General features: G+C 36.5%; 2 protein-coding genes across 3 annotated transcripts; one reads left to right on the forward strand and one right to left on the reverse strand.

Moving 5' to 3' along the window:
* Positions 1–3,672: 3,672 nt before the first annotated feature.
* On the reverse strand, positions 3,673–6,461 carry LOC106381189 (probable U3 small nucleolar RNA-associated protein 7). Of its 2 annotated transcripts, none has more exons than XM_048744737.1 (9): positions 6,221–6,461; positions 6,023–6,116; positions 5,870–5,935; positions 5,693–5,782; positions 5,465–5,597; positions 5,209–5,327; positions 5,058–5,125; positions 4,917–4,965; positions 3,673–4,846 (listed from the first exon to the last, which is right to left on the reverse strand). In XM_048744737.1, the coding sequence occupies exons 2-9, from the start codon at positions 6,080–6,082 to the stop codon at positions 3,827–3,829; spliced, it is 1,605 nt and encodes a 534-aa protein (XP_048600694.1). In that variant the 5' UTR covers positions 6,083–6,116; positions 6,221–6,461; the 3' UTR covers positions 3,673–3,826. The 2 variants fall into 2 exon arrangements, with proteins under 2 accessions (XP_048600694.1, XP_048600695.1); XM_048744738.1 differs by having other exon boundaries at positions 6,023–6,110; positions 6,221–6,388.
* Positions 6,462–17,019: 10,558 nt separating this feature from the next.
* LOC106412154 (uncharacterized protein At4g04775-like) lies at positions 17,020–17,540 on the forward strand. The gene is made up of 2 exons (XM_013853047.2): positions 17,020–17,193; positions 17,262–17,540. Exons 1-2 carry the CDS (start codon positions 17,020–17,022, stop codon positions 17,538–17,540), a joined length of 453 nt encoding a protein of 150 aa, XP_013708501.1.
* Positions 17,541–17,758: the final 218 nt, after the last annotated feature.

Here is a 17,758-nt window from a genome sequence, read left to right on the forward strand (position 1 = left end):
TCTGAGCAACAAAGGCTTTAGCTCCAGGTGCTCCTAGAGAGATAGGAGTGTGTTTACCTGATGATCCACAACTGTAGAAACCTTCAGCTATTGTTATCTACACGATCTTCCGAATACCATGTCAGAGCTTTTTATTCCATTTTTCAATCCCAATTTTAGGCACGACAATTTCTAGTTGGACCACCTTTATTCCCTGAGCCATCACCAGCTTGGCCTCTGCCTTAAGTAACCACGTCTCACAACACCTCCATGTTGATTTTGGCTGCCACTAAGTATGATATAGTTAGATGATTAAAACCGCTAGTGAGCTCAGTCAATAACACTTACATTGGTAGGCTTCTCATATAAGAAGTTGTGTCACTTCCTAGTCTTCTCACATAAGGAGCTTGCAGTGCATAGATGCGATAGTGACAAATTTGTTGCCCCATGGAACCAAATCACAGTTTCCATCACTTCTTTGACCACCACCATTCCTTCCCCATATCTCATCCTCGACAGGGAGATGCAGAAACGCTGCTGCTGACTGCGCGGCAGTAGGATGGAGCCATGCGTTTGCTCCAAATCAATGTGTACCATTCCCAAACTGCACATAGATTAAATGCTCAGAAACTATACACAATCCACACTGCACATAGTCCTTTCAAATGAGGTCAACAACCTTAAGTTTCATCACTGGCAAATTAGAAATGCCAAGTGCAAAAGTGTGATTATAATTTTTTGGGTCGTAATCAATTCTGCTCAGAAATATTATACAATTAAAATAAATCTGCTATCACCTTACAACAAAGACCACCCATATTTGTCCATCTGAGAGAGAGTCGTTTCAACTTTTGATCTGAATGGAAGTGCAAACTTCATAGCAGCTACCTATTATGAAAGAAGTGGAGATGTGACACTTCGAGTACACCATGATCCACCAGAAATACATTATGAAGGTTTTGCCCCATCACAATACTTCGTTGGGTTTCTCAGCCCTTTTTAGATCTATCCCAAAATAGGAACCTGATTTTTTTTTTACGTTTTAGACAGCTGAAAACACAAGCCCGCGTATTTATAGGAATGTAGGTGAATCTGGAAATCCTATTTTAAATATCTTCGACGATTCTCTCATGTCCTCTTCCAATAAAACATTTTGTACCCTGCACATTAGAGGATTTTTAAATCTCAAAATTTTCCTAATTAAAATTTGAACAGAACAGAAAAAGCTGAGTACAAAACCTTCTTTCTTTTGCCCTTCTGGTTATTGTATGAAGCACCTTTAACCTTACCATATTAGGTTTCACCAGGCTAACCAAGTGCTCACATTCTTCATTTTTATTTCAAATTTATGGAGGCAGAGTAAGCCTCAGACCATAACGTGGCCGTGGAGAGTGAAGTGGCTTGGGAGAAGCGGTTGTAGGTCATGGATCCAATTTTGGTTGAGAAGAGTGGTGGTTCAGTTGTGTGAAGGGTTGTTTTATAACAACTGCTGAGATGAAGCTGAAATCTAACCAAAATGATACCAAAATGCTCTTTTCAGTTGATACTGTAAATCAATATGCCCAGATGTTAATGGAGGAAGAAAATAAAAATGTTATATGAAATCATCTACACACAGAGTTCCGAGGCGACATACATTTTTTTCAAAAGAGAAACTTGAAGCCTCACCCTGATACATGTTGCTTCCCACTGATAAGCCAAAATGACAACAATTTCATAATCTTGATCACCAATTCAAAACAACACAAAAATCTACAGCATACCCAAAAGTATTCTGCAAAAGAAAGACAGTGACCTTATGAACATCAGAATTGGTGTACCGATGAGCAGTTACGTTAGACAACACAAAGCCCTGTGACCTGAGAAAATTGTAGACATGTCATCGGTTACTTCTGCTCCAATCTCTGCCACAAAGACACGAACACAGCTGCTAAGAGAAAAAAATATTTATTTTGTTCTTTAAATGTAACACATGAAAATGCAAAAAAAAAAAATCCAGATTTGGTAATTACCCGCAAAGTAGAATAGGCATTAGAGCGAGATAGACTTCCTTTAGATAAGATTAAAACGTACTGAAGAATCTTATAAACCTGTCTAAACCAGAAAAAAAATCTTGTTCAACAAACGCAAATCATCAACAATGAGTGAATGATTGGTACAACAAAGATTTAAGACTGAAATATTAAAGCTGCTACAATCTTACTATAGACAGTGTAGAATCATGAGGAAAGATCAAATGAGTGTCGACGATCAAAACTTATTGATGGGCATATCATACTGAGAGTAAGGAGGATCTGATTCAACATGTAGCAATTGCAGGACTCAGCCACTACAATCGTTGAAAAGCACACCTCTCGAGTTCACAACTCTAAAGTAATCCTTAGGAAGAGCCGTAAGCAAACTTAAATACCAATCACATGAGAGAAGAAGCACACATTAGTCCATCTTTTGATTAAAGAATGAAGCGAGTAAGAATATGAAGCCTAGAAGCTTCACAAAAATTCAAAGAAATACGTACCATCACTAAGATTGTTGGTACGGCCAAACTTGTGAATGAGATAACCAGTTTCCCCAAGTCTCTTCGGGTCGCCAAGTCTCTTCGCGTACAGATGAGGAAGCTCTTCGTTCCCAACCCAAAACTCTTAAATAATCACTACAACAGAGGAATCAAAAACAAAGTCTATGAAGGAGATTAGTGGAACAACCTGCAAACATTTGTCATATTTAAAAATCGAATCTCCAAATAACGATATACCATCATATCCACGGAAGAGATTTCAAAGTATTCAGGTGAAGACGAAGATTACAGAGCAACCGAGACGGTGGAGACGAAGTGGAAGAGTCGGGTGTTGCTTTGAAGTAATTCTCGACAAAGATATGGTATCAATTAATATATAAGGAGAAAGAAAGAGAGGCAGAACGAAACAATTAAGAAGAGAGGAGCAAGCCGTAACAGAGTTACAGAGAAATCAGGTGAAGACGAAGTGGAAGAGTCGGAAGATGAACTCTCTACGCTTCAGACGAAATTAGGGCTTAGGCTAGACTCGGCTTGAATTGGGCCAGTTTCGGGCTTCACTCGACATAAGCGAAAATGACGTGGCGATTCAAAGCTTTATGATTGGATGATTTAATTAAACGACGTGGCATGCCTCTCCTTTGAGCATATCTCCCTTTTACTTATTGTATGATAAGTGTCATTCTTAAAATTCAATGCAACTTTTATCAAAAAAGTTATATTTTAACCTTGATTGTCATTATTAATTGTCTTTTGATAATCATTATTAATTATAATTATTAGGGGTATAAATAAAATTTAATCAGTTTTCTTAATTAGTGTATAAAATGTCACAGTGACACTTTTAAAAAAAATAGGTGGACTATAATTCATCAAAATAATTTTATAAGTAATCTAAAAATTAAAATATCTAATATACAATATATAATAAATAAATAAATAATTCATTGATCTCCAACTCCATTCTATTTTTCACTCTAAAATAAAATTTAGAATAGAAATGCTTAAATGGTACTCTATTTCTCACTCTATATATAATAGACCGAAAAATAGAGTAAACCATGGACTTATACAAAGCGTATAATTGCCATCTTAAGATTTATTGAACATCGAATTTTTCCTCTCTTTTGTTCTGGCAAAATCAGTGGCATATGCAGAAATGGCACTTGGATTTTGCATGATCAATGGAACTTGATTTCAGTTTTTTTTTGTAGGATAAATCGTCAAAGTTCAAAAACAATTGTTAGGAGAGAAAAAGGAAACAAAATTACAATTCAAAATCTTCAGACATTGCCAAAACTTATCCAACTTGTCTGTGTGTCCACATCAGATTCAGTTTTTCCGAGCAAACCTTTTCAAACTCGTGGGCAACTCAGCCGCAGCATCTTCACCGATCCTTCTCTTCTTTCCAGCAATGTTCTTCTCTTCTAGCTCCGGGAACGTCTTCTTCGCATTCTCCACCAACTCCTTCTTCTTCTTAGTCCTCTTACTCGGCTTATTCCTCCCTTTCGTCTTCTTCTTCATCTCAACGCTCTTCGCCGCCTCTATCGCCACCTCCTTCTCCGCCTCAATCTCCCCTCTCGTCGGCTTCTCCTTCCTCCTCGACGGCCTCATCGCCCCGATCTTCGAAGGATCAAGCATGATCGTCTCAGGTGGAAGCTTATCAAGAAGCAAATGAACTTCCTTCTCCCTCCTCTGCTTCGACGTCTCAAACGGATTAGCCACCCAAGAGTCGAAGTTAGGCTCCCCAGACCCTGGAATGAGGACGCTCGACCATCCCATCGAGTGGCCGATCCCGAGAACATCCTCATACGGTCTGAACATAACCTTCTCCACCTGGTAGCCTTTCACCATCGGGTGACTCATGTATCTACTATGGCCGCCACCACTCGAGTCTCCCAAAACTTGAACAAACGATCCGGTTCCAGCCGCTAGCAACCCTTTCTGGCTGAAACTCAGCGTCTTGGCGTGGAAACCGTGGATGGTCTGAACCTCCTCGAACTTGCGAAGGTCCCAGATCTTGACTTTGCGCTCTTTACCAGACGTGGCCATGAGATGACCGTTCGGATGAAAGGCAACAGCAGAGACCGGTCCAGGGTGGCACTGCATTTGGACCAGAGGTGCTTGGCTGGTGGGTTTCCACATCGTGACGGTTCCACCGGAATGTCCCAAGGCGACAACGCCGTTGTAGGGATTCACTTCCATTACGTCTGTTCTGCCTTTGCCTGTACGGATGCTAGCCACCATGTCGCCGTAGGTAACGTCTTGGTAGTGGAGCTGGCCGATTTTGTTTACTGATGCGAGGAGGAAATGGTTTTTTAGGAACCGGAGTCTGGCAACTGGACCACGCTCCTGAAGTTAACCAAGAACAGGCATAAGTTTCATTATTTGATCCATAGAGTTTTTATTCAGTAAAACTCACCTTCAGACAATGGAGTTCAGTTCCATCCCTCGCGTAAATATAAGAATACCTGTAAGAAAACAAAGAGTCAAAATATTAGTCCAAGTACCCTCCAAGACACAAGGAGGCATAAGGATAGAGAAGGTGATGTTAACTACATACTTCTTCTGGGCAGCTGCAAAGAACTGGTCATTGTGCAGGAAGGCAACATCACGTACTGTTTCTCTTACCTGCAGATAACATCAACAACTTCTGTCAAGAACTAAATCATAAGCTTACATAAAGCTATTCTGAAACTAAAAAAAAAACTCACATGTATCTCTTTGATCAAGTTCATATTCATCATGTCTACAAGAGCAAGGTGGCCTTTGCGACCACCAGCTAGCATATGTCGACCACTTGCAGTAAAATCAAGTTTGTAAGGACCAAAATCTACATATATATTCACCGGTATCAGTAAAATAGATCAGAAACACACATAACAAAGAGAGTATATTGTCACACAGATTAACCAAACTACAAATTATATATACATAACATGTGATAGAAGAAGCTATTGAGCATTATACCTGGGAGGACTATGTCATATTGGTTTCTTGAGCTCAATAAATCTACTTCTTTGGCTATATCCGTCTGCTTGATCCTCCAAGTCTTCTCTAAACCCTCAGTCTCCAAGTACCCTGCCGAAGCCGGCAAGAGCCACTACATAAATAAACACAAACCAGATAACAAGACAGTAATTAATATTTCGAAACAAAGAAGAGAGGAATCAAAGTGACTCAAGGAGTAAAACTTACCTTCTCAATTTTAGCAGCAGCTTTTGCAGACTTGCCATACAACTTCTCTCGTGAAGCAAGCTGAGTCTTTAGTTTCTTATCTTTCAATGACTGCATAAACATGAAAAAAAAACACTCAACTTTTACATTCTCCCAAACCAAAAGCACAATTATTAAAAGTATTATGTATATATATACCTCTAAGTTAGCACCTTCTCCTCTAAGATACTTCTTTTCTTTAGCCTCCAACTCAACATCGATCTCCTGCGTACAAATTTGAAGCAAAGGTTTTAACTTTATCGAAACCCACAAACAATAAAGTGTTTTGAGACTCTAAAGGTAGGTAGTTACCTGCTCATCAGGAGGCAGGACCTTCTCCATGAGATTGTTATCCTCTAAAGCAACCTCCATCTTGATACTTGCAAGTACTCCTTATAACCTAAACCTAAATTTAGATTGTTATGCATTCCGATTGAATCCTGAATCAGCTACGAGCTAGGAGGATTGAGACAAACGTAAGAAAAGATTGAAACTTTAAATTAGATTCACCTGAGATTAGAGAAGGTGGCGAGGAAGCAGAAGAACACACGACGGTGAAGCTTTGAGTTTTAAAGGAGACGGCGTGAATTAGGGTTTAGCAGAAAATTGTGTTAATGGGCGAGAGAGACACTGAGAGCTCCGACAACGATCCTTTTGCTGACTAGGTTTGAGGGTTTTGTAATTTTTTAAGGGTTTTAACTTTTAACAAAACAAAATAAAAAGGATCCTTTGAGTGAGCCTCGATAACGCGCGATTGGGCCTGGTCTGAATGAAACCTATTGTATTTGTATACAAAACAACTTTCATATTTGCTTTTAGCAAAAGAAAATTATATTTTTGTATATAAATATTTGTGTATGGAAACAAATTTTTATTTTTTATATCTTTTTGTATAGCTTAGCTTTAATGTTTTGACCCATTTCTTGAAAGTGATCCCGTAACGGACCATCCTGTACTTGGAGCTGTAGGACATATTTTGTTTTGTTATTATTATTTAAAAAAATTTCTTGTAAACTAGCGGCTAGCGCAAAAGAACATTGGATTCCAATTCCGTAATTTTCAGGATTAGTCTTGTTTATTATCCCTTGTCTATTAAAAGAAAAATATTACAAGTCATCATGAAAATCAATTTTAAAATCCTTAGAAAAATATGTTGGTTCATCTAAACATGTAGTATATTTTTCATTAACCTAATCATATAATTTATTATTCATATAAAAATATTCTTCGTTGTTTCCTTAAATAGAACATACGGAATTACCTAATCTGATCAAAATATATATATGATAATTAATAATTTTTAAATAATAAAGATTTGATAATAATTTATACACCCTCTGTCATTTTCGCTTTATATTAATAGTATTAAAATAAATTATATAATAAAATTAACCAAATAATAAAAATTTCACTTTTTGTATATATGTTATATTTTAAATTTTTAAAAACGAATATAAACTATAAACTTTAAAAAATCTCACTTTGAAAATTTGTGATCAATGGTTTAATATTTATTTAAAACAAGATACAAATGTTCATAAATTATATGGATAAGATGTCTTATTTAATAAATATTAGATTAAATATAAATATATATATATATATATCATTTAAATTAAATAATATATTATATAAAATGCAGAAATATTTAAATTTCATTTTTATTGAACAGATACTAAGAATTTAATATTTTAGTTTCAAAATTTTCATTGAATTTGTAAAAAATGATTATAAATTAATAAAAAATATTAAAAGTTTCATATTGAAATGATTGTAAATAACAATATATAAGATAAAAATTATTATTTAGATTTATTTACCATAAAATGATTGTAAATAACAATGATTATTTTGATTTATATGTCTGCACCAATTTAATTATATATGTAATAACACTACAAGAAAACATATTTTTTACTAGGGCAGTATTCGTTGTAAACTCGTCGTAAACGGGGTGTTACGACGAATTAACGTCGAAAGACGTTTCGTTGTTAAACGTCCGTCGTAACGGAGGTTTCGTCGTAAACGACTCGTTACGTTTACGACGAAATATATTCCTCGTAAAGCGGAGGGAAAGGATTCGTCGTAAACGACACGTAAGCTTTCGTCGTAAAGCACACGTAATTGTTTCGATGTAAAGCACACGTAAATACTTTCGTTGTAAATCACTCGTAAACTTTTCGATGTAAAACCCTCGTAAATATTTCGATGTTAATCACTCGTAATCATTCGATGTAAACTCCATGTAATGTTTACAAGGAGTTTACATCGTTTCTTATTATATTATTATTAATTAGTATATAATAAATTTTAATTTATATTTAATATTCAGAATTTAAAATAATTTAAATTTTAAAACGAAATATGAAATTGAAAAACATATTTTAAAAAGTCATACAATAATATTTAAATTCATAATACAAACAGAAAAATAAAAAAACTACATATTCTCGAAGTAGTTGGTGGGGTTGCTCGGCTGTTGACGGGTTGGATCGGACTCTTGGGGATCTCGTGGTGGCATTCCAAGAGCGGCTCGTCTCTCACTCAACATTCTCTGCATAACCGGGTTTCCCACGGCCATCACGTCTAGCAAATCCTCAAGAGAGTCTAAACGAACCTGCTGGCTATCCATTCGAGCCTTCATCTGAGCAGTCTCTTCATCCCGTCTCGAAGTGTATGACGAAGTTGCCCTTGCAACTTCGTTAACAGAGCCTATACCGACTATCCGTCCCTTCTTTTTAGGAGCCACCTATAAAATCAAAACATATATTAATATAGTTAATTATGTTAAAATATTTAAAATAATGTAAACAAAAATTTTAAGTTGTACCTCTTCGAAGATTCTGTCGACCTCTTCGGTGGACAATGTGACTGGTAATCCATCGGGAGACTCCTGGGTTAGTTGCGTCTCCCGTTCTTCAATCCGACCAGCCACTGTTTGGAAGAGTTTCTCAGATGCAGGATCCACAAAAACTCCGTCGGATGTGGCGTGAGTCATCTTGAATAGGTCAGACAGAGAAGGTAAGACTCCCGTCTTCTCGAACTACAAAAAAAAAATTAAATTAAATATTATAAATTATATTAATTGAATATTTTAAAATATATATTTAAAACAAAACTTACAGCTTCTAGACGGACTCCTGCATGAGGTTTTTGTCCGGTTCTGTGAAGCATGGGCAAATGACCATCTTTATCCTTCGTCCTTCGAGAAGCCGAGCACGAATTGGCCTTTTTGATCGAAGAGGGGTGCTCCCAATAGGCGATGAGGCCATCCCACACATCCGTCGTGAGCTCAGTGGGCTTTCCCTCATACCCGTAGATCTCCCACTTGTCCTTCCAATCAGAGACTGTGTTGCAGAGGCGTATCTTTGCCTTTGCAACGAATTCCCCCTTCACCCTCTCGGTGATTCCCAAAGACCAATGCCACTTTTGCTGAAACATAAAAATTTTGAAAAAATTACAATTAATAATAAATATTAAAAATATTAAAAATATATTTAAAAGTGAAAATTTAATTAAATTTAAAAATATTACCGCAAAACATTTAAACCACGTGATCTTAACGTGATTTGGTGTCTTGCTCCAGTTCGGGTATGCCCCGTCGTAGTAACCCTTAATCGTCGCCGAAACGCTCCGGCTAACACAGTTGTTAGCCCCAAACCTGAAAAAAAAACAATTTAACCGTTAGAAAATAAAAATTAATTAAATTTTAATGTAATAAAAATTAATAACTTACCAATAAGTTCCTCGGGGTCTATCGGGGTCTAGAACATCCAAACCCTCCCGTCCAGGCTGGGCAAGCAAATCCTCCACCGTATATCTCGCGAAGGGAGCATATGAAGGCACACGCAAATCCGGATGAACTGCACCTTCTGGGACAGGCTGAGGTGCAGCCGCTGGAGGAGGAGGTGGAGGCATCTGCGGTGGAAGAGGAGGACTCGAAAAAACTCTCTGAGAAGTCTGAGAGTCTGGAACTGCATCGGAAGACGATGGACCGGAAGAAGATGTACCGGAACCATCGCCAAACAACTGGGCATAAGTAGGTGCTGCTGGTTTCCTTCTAGGAGCCATCTAAAAAAAAATTAAATAAATTTAATCAATTATAACGACATAATTAAAAAATTATTCTGTTTCCTAACTAATCACCTAAACTATAGTATTCCGTCATCTAACTAATCACCTAAACTAATTATCTAACTAATCACCTAAACTAACTTAAAAAAAAAAAAAAGGAGGAAAGAGAGTGTACCTTAGAGGGAGAGGAGAGGAGTTAGGGAGGAATGAACGAGGAAGCATCGTCTCGGCGTCTCAAAATATAGAAAAGGATTCGTCGTAAACGCGACGTAATATTACGACGAAGTTACCAGGCCCGCGTTTTTTCATTTACGACGAAGTTACCAGGCCCGCGTTTTTCGGTTTACGACGAAATTACGTCGAAACGTCGGTTTACGAGAATTTACCAGGCCCTTGTTTACGACGAAGTTACCAGGCCCGCTTTTTTCCATTTATGACGAAGTTACCAGGCCCGCGTTTTTCGATTTACGACGAAATTACGTCGAAACGTCGGTTTACGACGAATTTACCAGGCCCTTGTTTACGATGAAGTTACGAGGCCCGCATTTTTCTATTTACGACGAAATTACGTGGAATAGATACATTTACGACGATTTTACAACGGTTAACCCTAAACACCGAGAATGAAATCCCTAAACCCCAAAGTCACATATCATCTAACATCATATCTCTTCTCTACTACTTTGTGCTCTTTCTCCAACTTAAACTCTAAAACCCTAAAACTCCAAATAATTTTTTAAAAACTAAAGAAATACATATTATATAAACACAACATTTGTTACACATACATTAGGATGGTAAAAAAACAATATTTCTTTAAACATACGTTACAATAGAGAAATACAACATTTGTTACATATATTACATCACTCTAAATCGTTTTCGTTCTCATCAATATTACATCACTCTAAATCGTTTTCGTTCTCATCACTATCATTACAATCATCATCGTCGCTTCTCTCGAACTCGTCTTCACGTGCTTCATCTGTCGCATCTTCGGGAATATCTTCATATTGAAAGTTTTGCGGGTCGATCAAAAGGATTTCATCAGTTGGTTGTTCTGGTACCTCAACTTCATTGATAGCGTCTTCTTCTTGCAAGGGCGGTTCTTCTCCAGCGACAATGCGTCCACGAGGTGTAATTTTGATAGCAGCTAACCAGTTTATCCCGGAAGTTCGAAGCCGAGGATAAGGAAGGAAGCTAACTTGCTCGGCTTGTGAAGCTAAAATGAAAGGCTCAAATTTGTTGTATCTTCTCCCAAAATTGACATCCACAACACCAAATTTGTTATACCGAATCCCTCGGTTCACAACAGGATCGAACCATTCACATTTGAAGAGGACGCATTTTAGCTTCAATAACCCCGGAAATTCCACTTCAATAATCTCCTGCAAGATCCCGTAAAAGTCCGTTTCACCTTTCACACATATTCCGTAGTTACTCGTTGCCCGATGTCTCCCATACTCGTATGTGTGAAAGGTAAATCCTCGTGTGAAATACATAGGTGATGTGGTGACCTTTGCAACTGGACCTTGAACCAATTCGTGAAACCATACGGGATAATAAGGATCGTCATAATCAACCTGCAAAAAGCAGTTATTCTTAATTAATATTGAAGTATCAAAACACTTACTTAATTAATCAATGTATGAGATATATTACGTACCTGTGATTTTAACCACTTGACAAAGTGCTTATCTTTACGTGTGTCCACATCAGTTGCAGATATTCCTGGTATTGCTTCTTCAACTTGAGATACAAACATGCTGCAAATTAAACAAATAATCAAGTCATACATAATTAACTTCAATTCATATAATTAACATTCACAAAAATATTTACCTTTCAAAGTAACGGGTCACTGCATCCTCGCAGTTGAGCAGAATATAAGTGTGGGCACTATGTTTATCCTCTTCACATGACCACCATACTTCTTTCGTTTTACCACCAAACCGTGCAATTTCGCAGAAAATGTCAGGAACACCATCAATTGGATATGATGTCGGTACTCCACCATCATCATATCTTCTAGGAACTCTTTTTCTCGTACGAACAGTTGGAGCAAAGTAGTATGATGTGAAGTTAGATGTTTCGGCTGTCAAACTCCCCGCAACTATTGAACCTTCCACCTTTGCAAGATTTCTTGCTTTCCCCTTCAAATGTTTCATCTGTCGCTCATACGGATACATCCATCCGTTGTGAACAGGTCCACGAAGCAATGCTTCATACGGTAGGTGGACAACTAGATGCTCCATGACGTCAAAAAATGAAGGAGGAAATATCTTCTCCAGGTTGCACAATATGATCGGAATGTTATGATGAAGTTGTTCGATGACTTCTTCCTTGAACGTACGTGTGCTAAGATCTCTGAAAAAAGCGCCGATGGCTGTATATTGCAAAAGTAATCAAATTAATAACATTTCATAACATATGTATATATATTATAAAATTATAATTACCTGCAAGTGCTTCATGGACATTTGCTGGAAGGAGCTCGGCAAAAGCAAATGGAAGTAGTCGTTGCATAAACACATGACAATCATGACTCTTCATTCCGGAGAACTTTTGACCTCGTTCAACACATCTTGACAGATTTGAAACATAACCATCAGGAAACTTAACTTCTGATGCAACCCAGTCAAACAAGGTTGTTTTGGCTTCTGATGACAACCGGAAGATGGGAACAGGAACGTTTCCATTGCTCTTGATATGTAACTCACTTCTTGAGCAAATATCAGGTAAGTCCATCCTTGACTTTTTGTTATCTTTTGTCTTCCCAGGGACGTTAAGTAATGTATTCATGATGTTCTCAAAAAAGTTCTTCTCAATATGCATGACATCCAGATTGTGGCGTAAGAGAAGATCCTTCCAATAGGGTAGCTCCCAAAATATACTCTTCTTATGCCAATTGTGAGACACACCATACCCATCAGGCATATTTCCAGGAACATGCCAATTTCCTCCAACTTTAACTGTTTCCTGAGCTCCGTAATAATCAATGTCTGCTTCGATCTGCTGGCCGGTGAGATATGGAGGAGGACCGTCTCTGACAATTTTTTTGTGCCGAAACAATGTCTTATTTCTTCTGTACGGATGGGCAAGTGGAAGAAAGCGACGATGACAATCAAACCAACAACTCTTCCTACCATTCTTCAGTTGAAAAGCATCCGTCGATCCAAGACAATATGGACAAGATAATCTTCCATGTGTTGTCCAGCCAGACAACATCCCATAAGCAGGGAAATCACTTATCGTCCACAGCAGAACTGCTCGCATCGTAAAATTGTTTTTCAAGGAACAATCGTACGTCCTCACCCCTTCTGACCACAATTGCTTTAGCTCTTCTATCAACGGTTGAAGAAAAACATCAAGAGACCGTTTTGGATGCTTCGGCCCAGGGATTAATATGGTCAAAAATAGAAATTCTTGTTCCATGCACATATCCGGCGGTAAATTGTACGGCGTAAGAATGACTGGCCACAAAGAATATTGTCTACCAGACATTCCAAATGGACTAAATCCATCGGTGCATAACCCAAGATAGACATTCCGAATATTTGTAGCAAAATCTGCGTGTACCTTGTTGAAATGTTTCCACGCTCTTGCGTCTGATGGATGTGCAACCTCACCATCTCTCTGGACATGTTCCGCATGCCACCTCATCGACGCAGCAGTCCTCTCAGATTGATATAATCTTTTCAATCTGTCTGTAATTGGTAGGTACCACATCCTTTGGTACGGTACCCTATTCCTCCCACGGCCTTGCGGTTTGAATCGTGGTTTTTTGCAGAATCGACACTCTTCTAACTTGTCATCTTCTTTCCAGTAGATCATGCAGTTGTCGATGCAAACATCAATCATCTCCGAAGGCAACCCAAGACTATAAACCAATTTCTGAATCTCATAATAAGATTCAGCAGACACGTTGTCTTCTGGCAAATACTCTTTAAACAACTCCGCCCATGCATCCATGCAATTCTCAGGTAAATTATGATCCGTTTTAATATTCATCATCCTAGCTGCTAGAGACAATTTAGAGAGACCTTCTCTACAACCAGTGTAGATTGGTTGATTTGCAGCATCTAGCATTTCATAAAACCTTTTTGCATCCAAATTAGGTTCTTCTACATTTCCAGTTCCATCAGCTATTGTTGTAGTTGTTTCTAAAAATGCATCACTAATCATATCTTGAACCCTATCATGATCTACCATCTGCTCATGATCTTGATGATAATTATATTCATTATGCAAATGATTCGGTTCTTCACTATGATGACCATCCTCAAAATTATTATTACTACTACTAGCTTCATTTCCCCCATAACCCTCTCCATGTTGATACCAAATGTAGTATTGTGGTGTAAATCCTCTGTTTACTAAATGCTTCCATACAGTTTCACTACGTGCAAATTTTGAATTCTTACATTTCCGACAGGGGCAGAACATCTTACCGCTTTCCTGTGTGATTGGTGTACAGCCCGTCTGGTGCATGAATGTCTCTAGCCCGCTCAGAAATGCGTTCGTCACCCTCCCGTTGGAATCTTTGTGCAAATACATTCAACTCCGTAACTCGTAAATACTACCGCCACCGGCCATTTTTTTCTTAGATTTTTTTTTCAAATCTTTTTTTTTGATTTTTTTTTCGGATTTTTTTTTCCGTTTGTGTGTTGTGAGGAAGAGAGTTGTGGGAAATGACATATATATAGAGAAATTTTCGAGTTGGGTAGTTGAAATATAACAACGATTTTACAAGGAATATTTTACATGGATTTTACATCGTTTTAACATAATATTTACAACGACTTTATGACGAAATTAGGTAAGTTAAAGCACATTGAATACACGTTTTCACCTAAATATAACGGTAACATGTTTCGTTGTAATGTCGATGTAATGATTACGACGTATTTCTCATTCCACGTAAATTCGTCGTAAACTTACATGGATTTTACGACGAAAACAATTCGTCGTAAATTTACATGGCGTTTACGACGAAAGTTGGATTCCTCGTAACTGCGTTGTAAACACCATGTAAATTTACGACGAAATATTTTCGTCGTAAATGTTCGTTGTTATGGGCACGTTTTCTTGTAGTGTAGTCACTGACTACTCAATAATTTAATATAAATAGAAAATGCAAATAAATAATAATACATAAAATTGTATATATATATATACATATATATATATATATAACATTCATCTCGCGCAAGACGCATGTCTTAATCCAGTAATTTGATTACATTTAGAACATCTCCAAATTTGAAGATTCATCTTTTTATTTACATTTTGATTTTTATAATTAATTACACGTCACATTTATGATTCTTAAGTATTTTTTCATTTATCATTTAATCTTTAAAACTTTTTTTATATCGTAATTATTTCAAATTTATTTTTATAAATTCAAATTTTACACATAAAATTAAATGAAAATTTTAAAATAAAATTTATAATTTTTTAAAACTAATTACTTAGAGCATCTTCGTCCCAACTGCATAATTTACTACAAAATAGAGTGAAAATGCAGTCATGAACAAACAAAAAAGCATTACTCCATTTATAGAGTATTGATTTTTTTGTTTGTTCATGATAGCATTTTCAACTCCATTTTGTAGTAAATTATGCAGTGGATTGGAGATCCACTTAACAACAAGAATATGACAAAAAATTTAATTTTAAAAACTTTTTAAAAATACATATGAAGACATAATTATTACACAAAATTAAATATTACAACACTAATAGTCTATTAAATTTGCTATGGAACCTTTAAAATATTTTCCAAAAACAATTTGTGTGATCAAAGATGGAGCATTACGGAAGTAATCTTAACAATTCTCAATCATGGCCTTTGCGGATCGGATCCATATAATTTACAAAAAAAAACTCCAAATATTTTATATATTAATATGGTATTTTGCTTGTAGTTTTATATTTAGTTATGTATTTCTATATATAATTTTATATTTTAGTATAATATTTTATTAATTAATATTACTGTAATATTTTTATATAAGTACTAATTGTTTACAAAATTTTTATGGATTTATATTAATTATGATAAATATAAATACCATAATGTAAATTACAAATAATTTTGAAGTTAAATTTGAAGTTTTGCTTCTGGAAAAGAAAACCTCGAAATTTCAAATATAGAGTTTTGCAAACTCTAAAATAGAAAGTCTTTTTGGAGATGCTCTTATATAGTATTATCAATACTTTCATAAATATAATGAATTTACATCCAAATATAATCGTTTCCTAATTTTCCTCAAAATCTAACATAACCGTTTTAAGAAGTTCCTATGAATAGATTATGAAAGTAACAAATCTGATTTTGATAATAATAAATAAATCTGTGACCCGCATATGTTACTCGGATAACCAAGTGGTTTTAGCCGAGTGATAAAGAGATTCCAGGTGGAACATTCGTTTTGGGTTCGATTTTCTTTGGTCCCTTATAAATGTTTTAAATGACAAAAAAACTCGGATTTCTATCTGTATCTTGGTGATTAGTGATTAAGCCTAGAAAGCTTTTGAAATGACACCAAAATTATATAAAAAGAAAAAGCCAGGACTCGGGCGGCCTAGCTCGTCTAGCAATGATATAACACGTAACAACTAGTATCATAATACAACCTACTTCGATAACTTTCCTTGGTTAGATAATTAATAGAGTAGATATACATGTCATTTTTAAGTTGTATGATCGATACAATCATACATCCGTTCATCTCTATGATAGGGAGACAATTGAATATGTTCCCTAAACATCCAAGGGAGAGCCACCTCTTTATCTTTACTTTTGGTGTCATTTGCTATAGTCTTTGGAATTTTATGCTATTTATATATTTGTTATTGTAAAATAGCTAAGTATATTGGGTAAACGACATATTTCCACACACAAAGTATCATATAGCAGCAGTTCCACACAATCTTTCAAGCGCGTCTTAAGTGCACACAGTTTAACTATCGCAACCTATTTCCCCCCATTTCGAAAGTTCGAAACACGAATCCCCACAGACGAAGATTGGGCTTGGTTTATAACATTAACCGATATTAAACCTGATCGTATTGGTTTATATTGGTACAACCCGAACCAAACATAGATCCAACGACAAACCAAATAAAACCCGACCCGAATCCTATTAAAAATCTCCAAATCGTTTTATCCCGTTAGAACCCTAAATTCTTAAATCCAGAGACATAAGAGAGAGAGAGAGAGAGAGAGTATGAGCAATGAATCTGGAAATTCGTCTGGAACCTCTGTATCTCGAGTAAGAGGTAGGGTCGTTGGTGTGCCCAAGAGATGCTGGTGTGGAGAATTGGTTGTGTCGTTGATGTCCAAGTCCGCCGCGAATCCGTACCGGAGATACTATCGGTGTGCTTTTGCGGTTGAGAGAAAGGTGAGTTTTTTTAATATAAATGTCATTGTTCTTCTTGTGTTAGTTGATCGAAATGTGTGTGTTTGTAGCTGAGTAATGATAATCACGCGTATAAGTGGGTTGATGAGGCATTGGTGGATGAGATTGAAGCATTGACATGTAGGATAAGCAGACTAGAACATACCATTCTTGCTGAGAGTGTGGAAGAAAAGAAGAAGAAGCTTGCAGAGCTTGAAATGAAGTTAGAGGTTGAGGTTTTTGCAAGGGTGGAAGAGGTCGTTAATGAAGCCAAATGGGAAGTCAAAAAAGTGATGGGGATTGTTTTTTTAGGAACATTGGCCATGCTTGTGCTGTCTAAGCTTGTTTAGCTTAAGTTTGATAATCGTTGTGTTATGTTGTTGTTAAAACAAAGTATGTTATTTCTAGCTATTTTAGTTGTTTAATGTCTTATCAATGCCGTGGAACAAGGTCCAAAATGCTTAAATGTGATATGTTATTTCCTTGTGTTTGTTAAGTGTGATTGTACAGGTTCTAAAAGCCAGTAAAATATACACATCAAAAGAGGTTGTAAGCCACTAAAATTATC

This window comes from Brassica napus, chromosome C1 (assembly GCF_020379485.1).
Source record: "Brassica napus cultivar Da-Ae chromosome C1, Da-Ae, whole genome shotgun sequence".
NCBI classification, from domain to species: Eukaryota; Viridiplantae; Streptophyta; class Magnoliopsida; order Brassicales; family Brassicaceae; genus Brassica; species Brassica napus.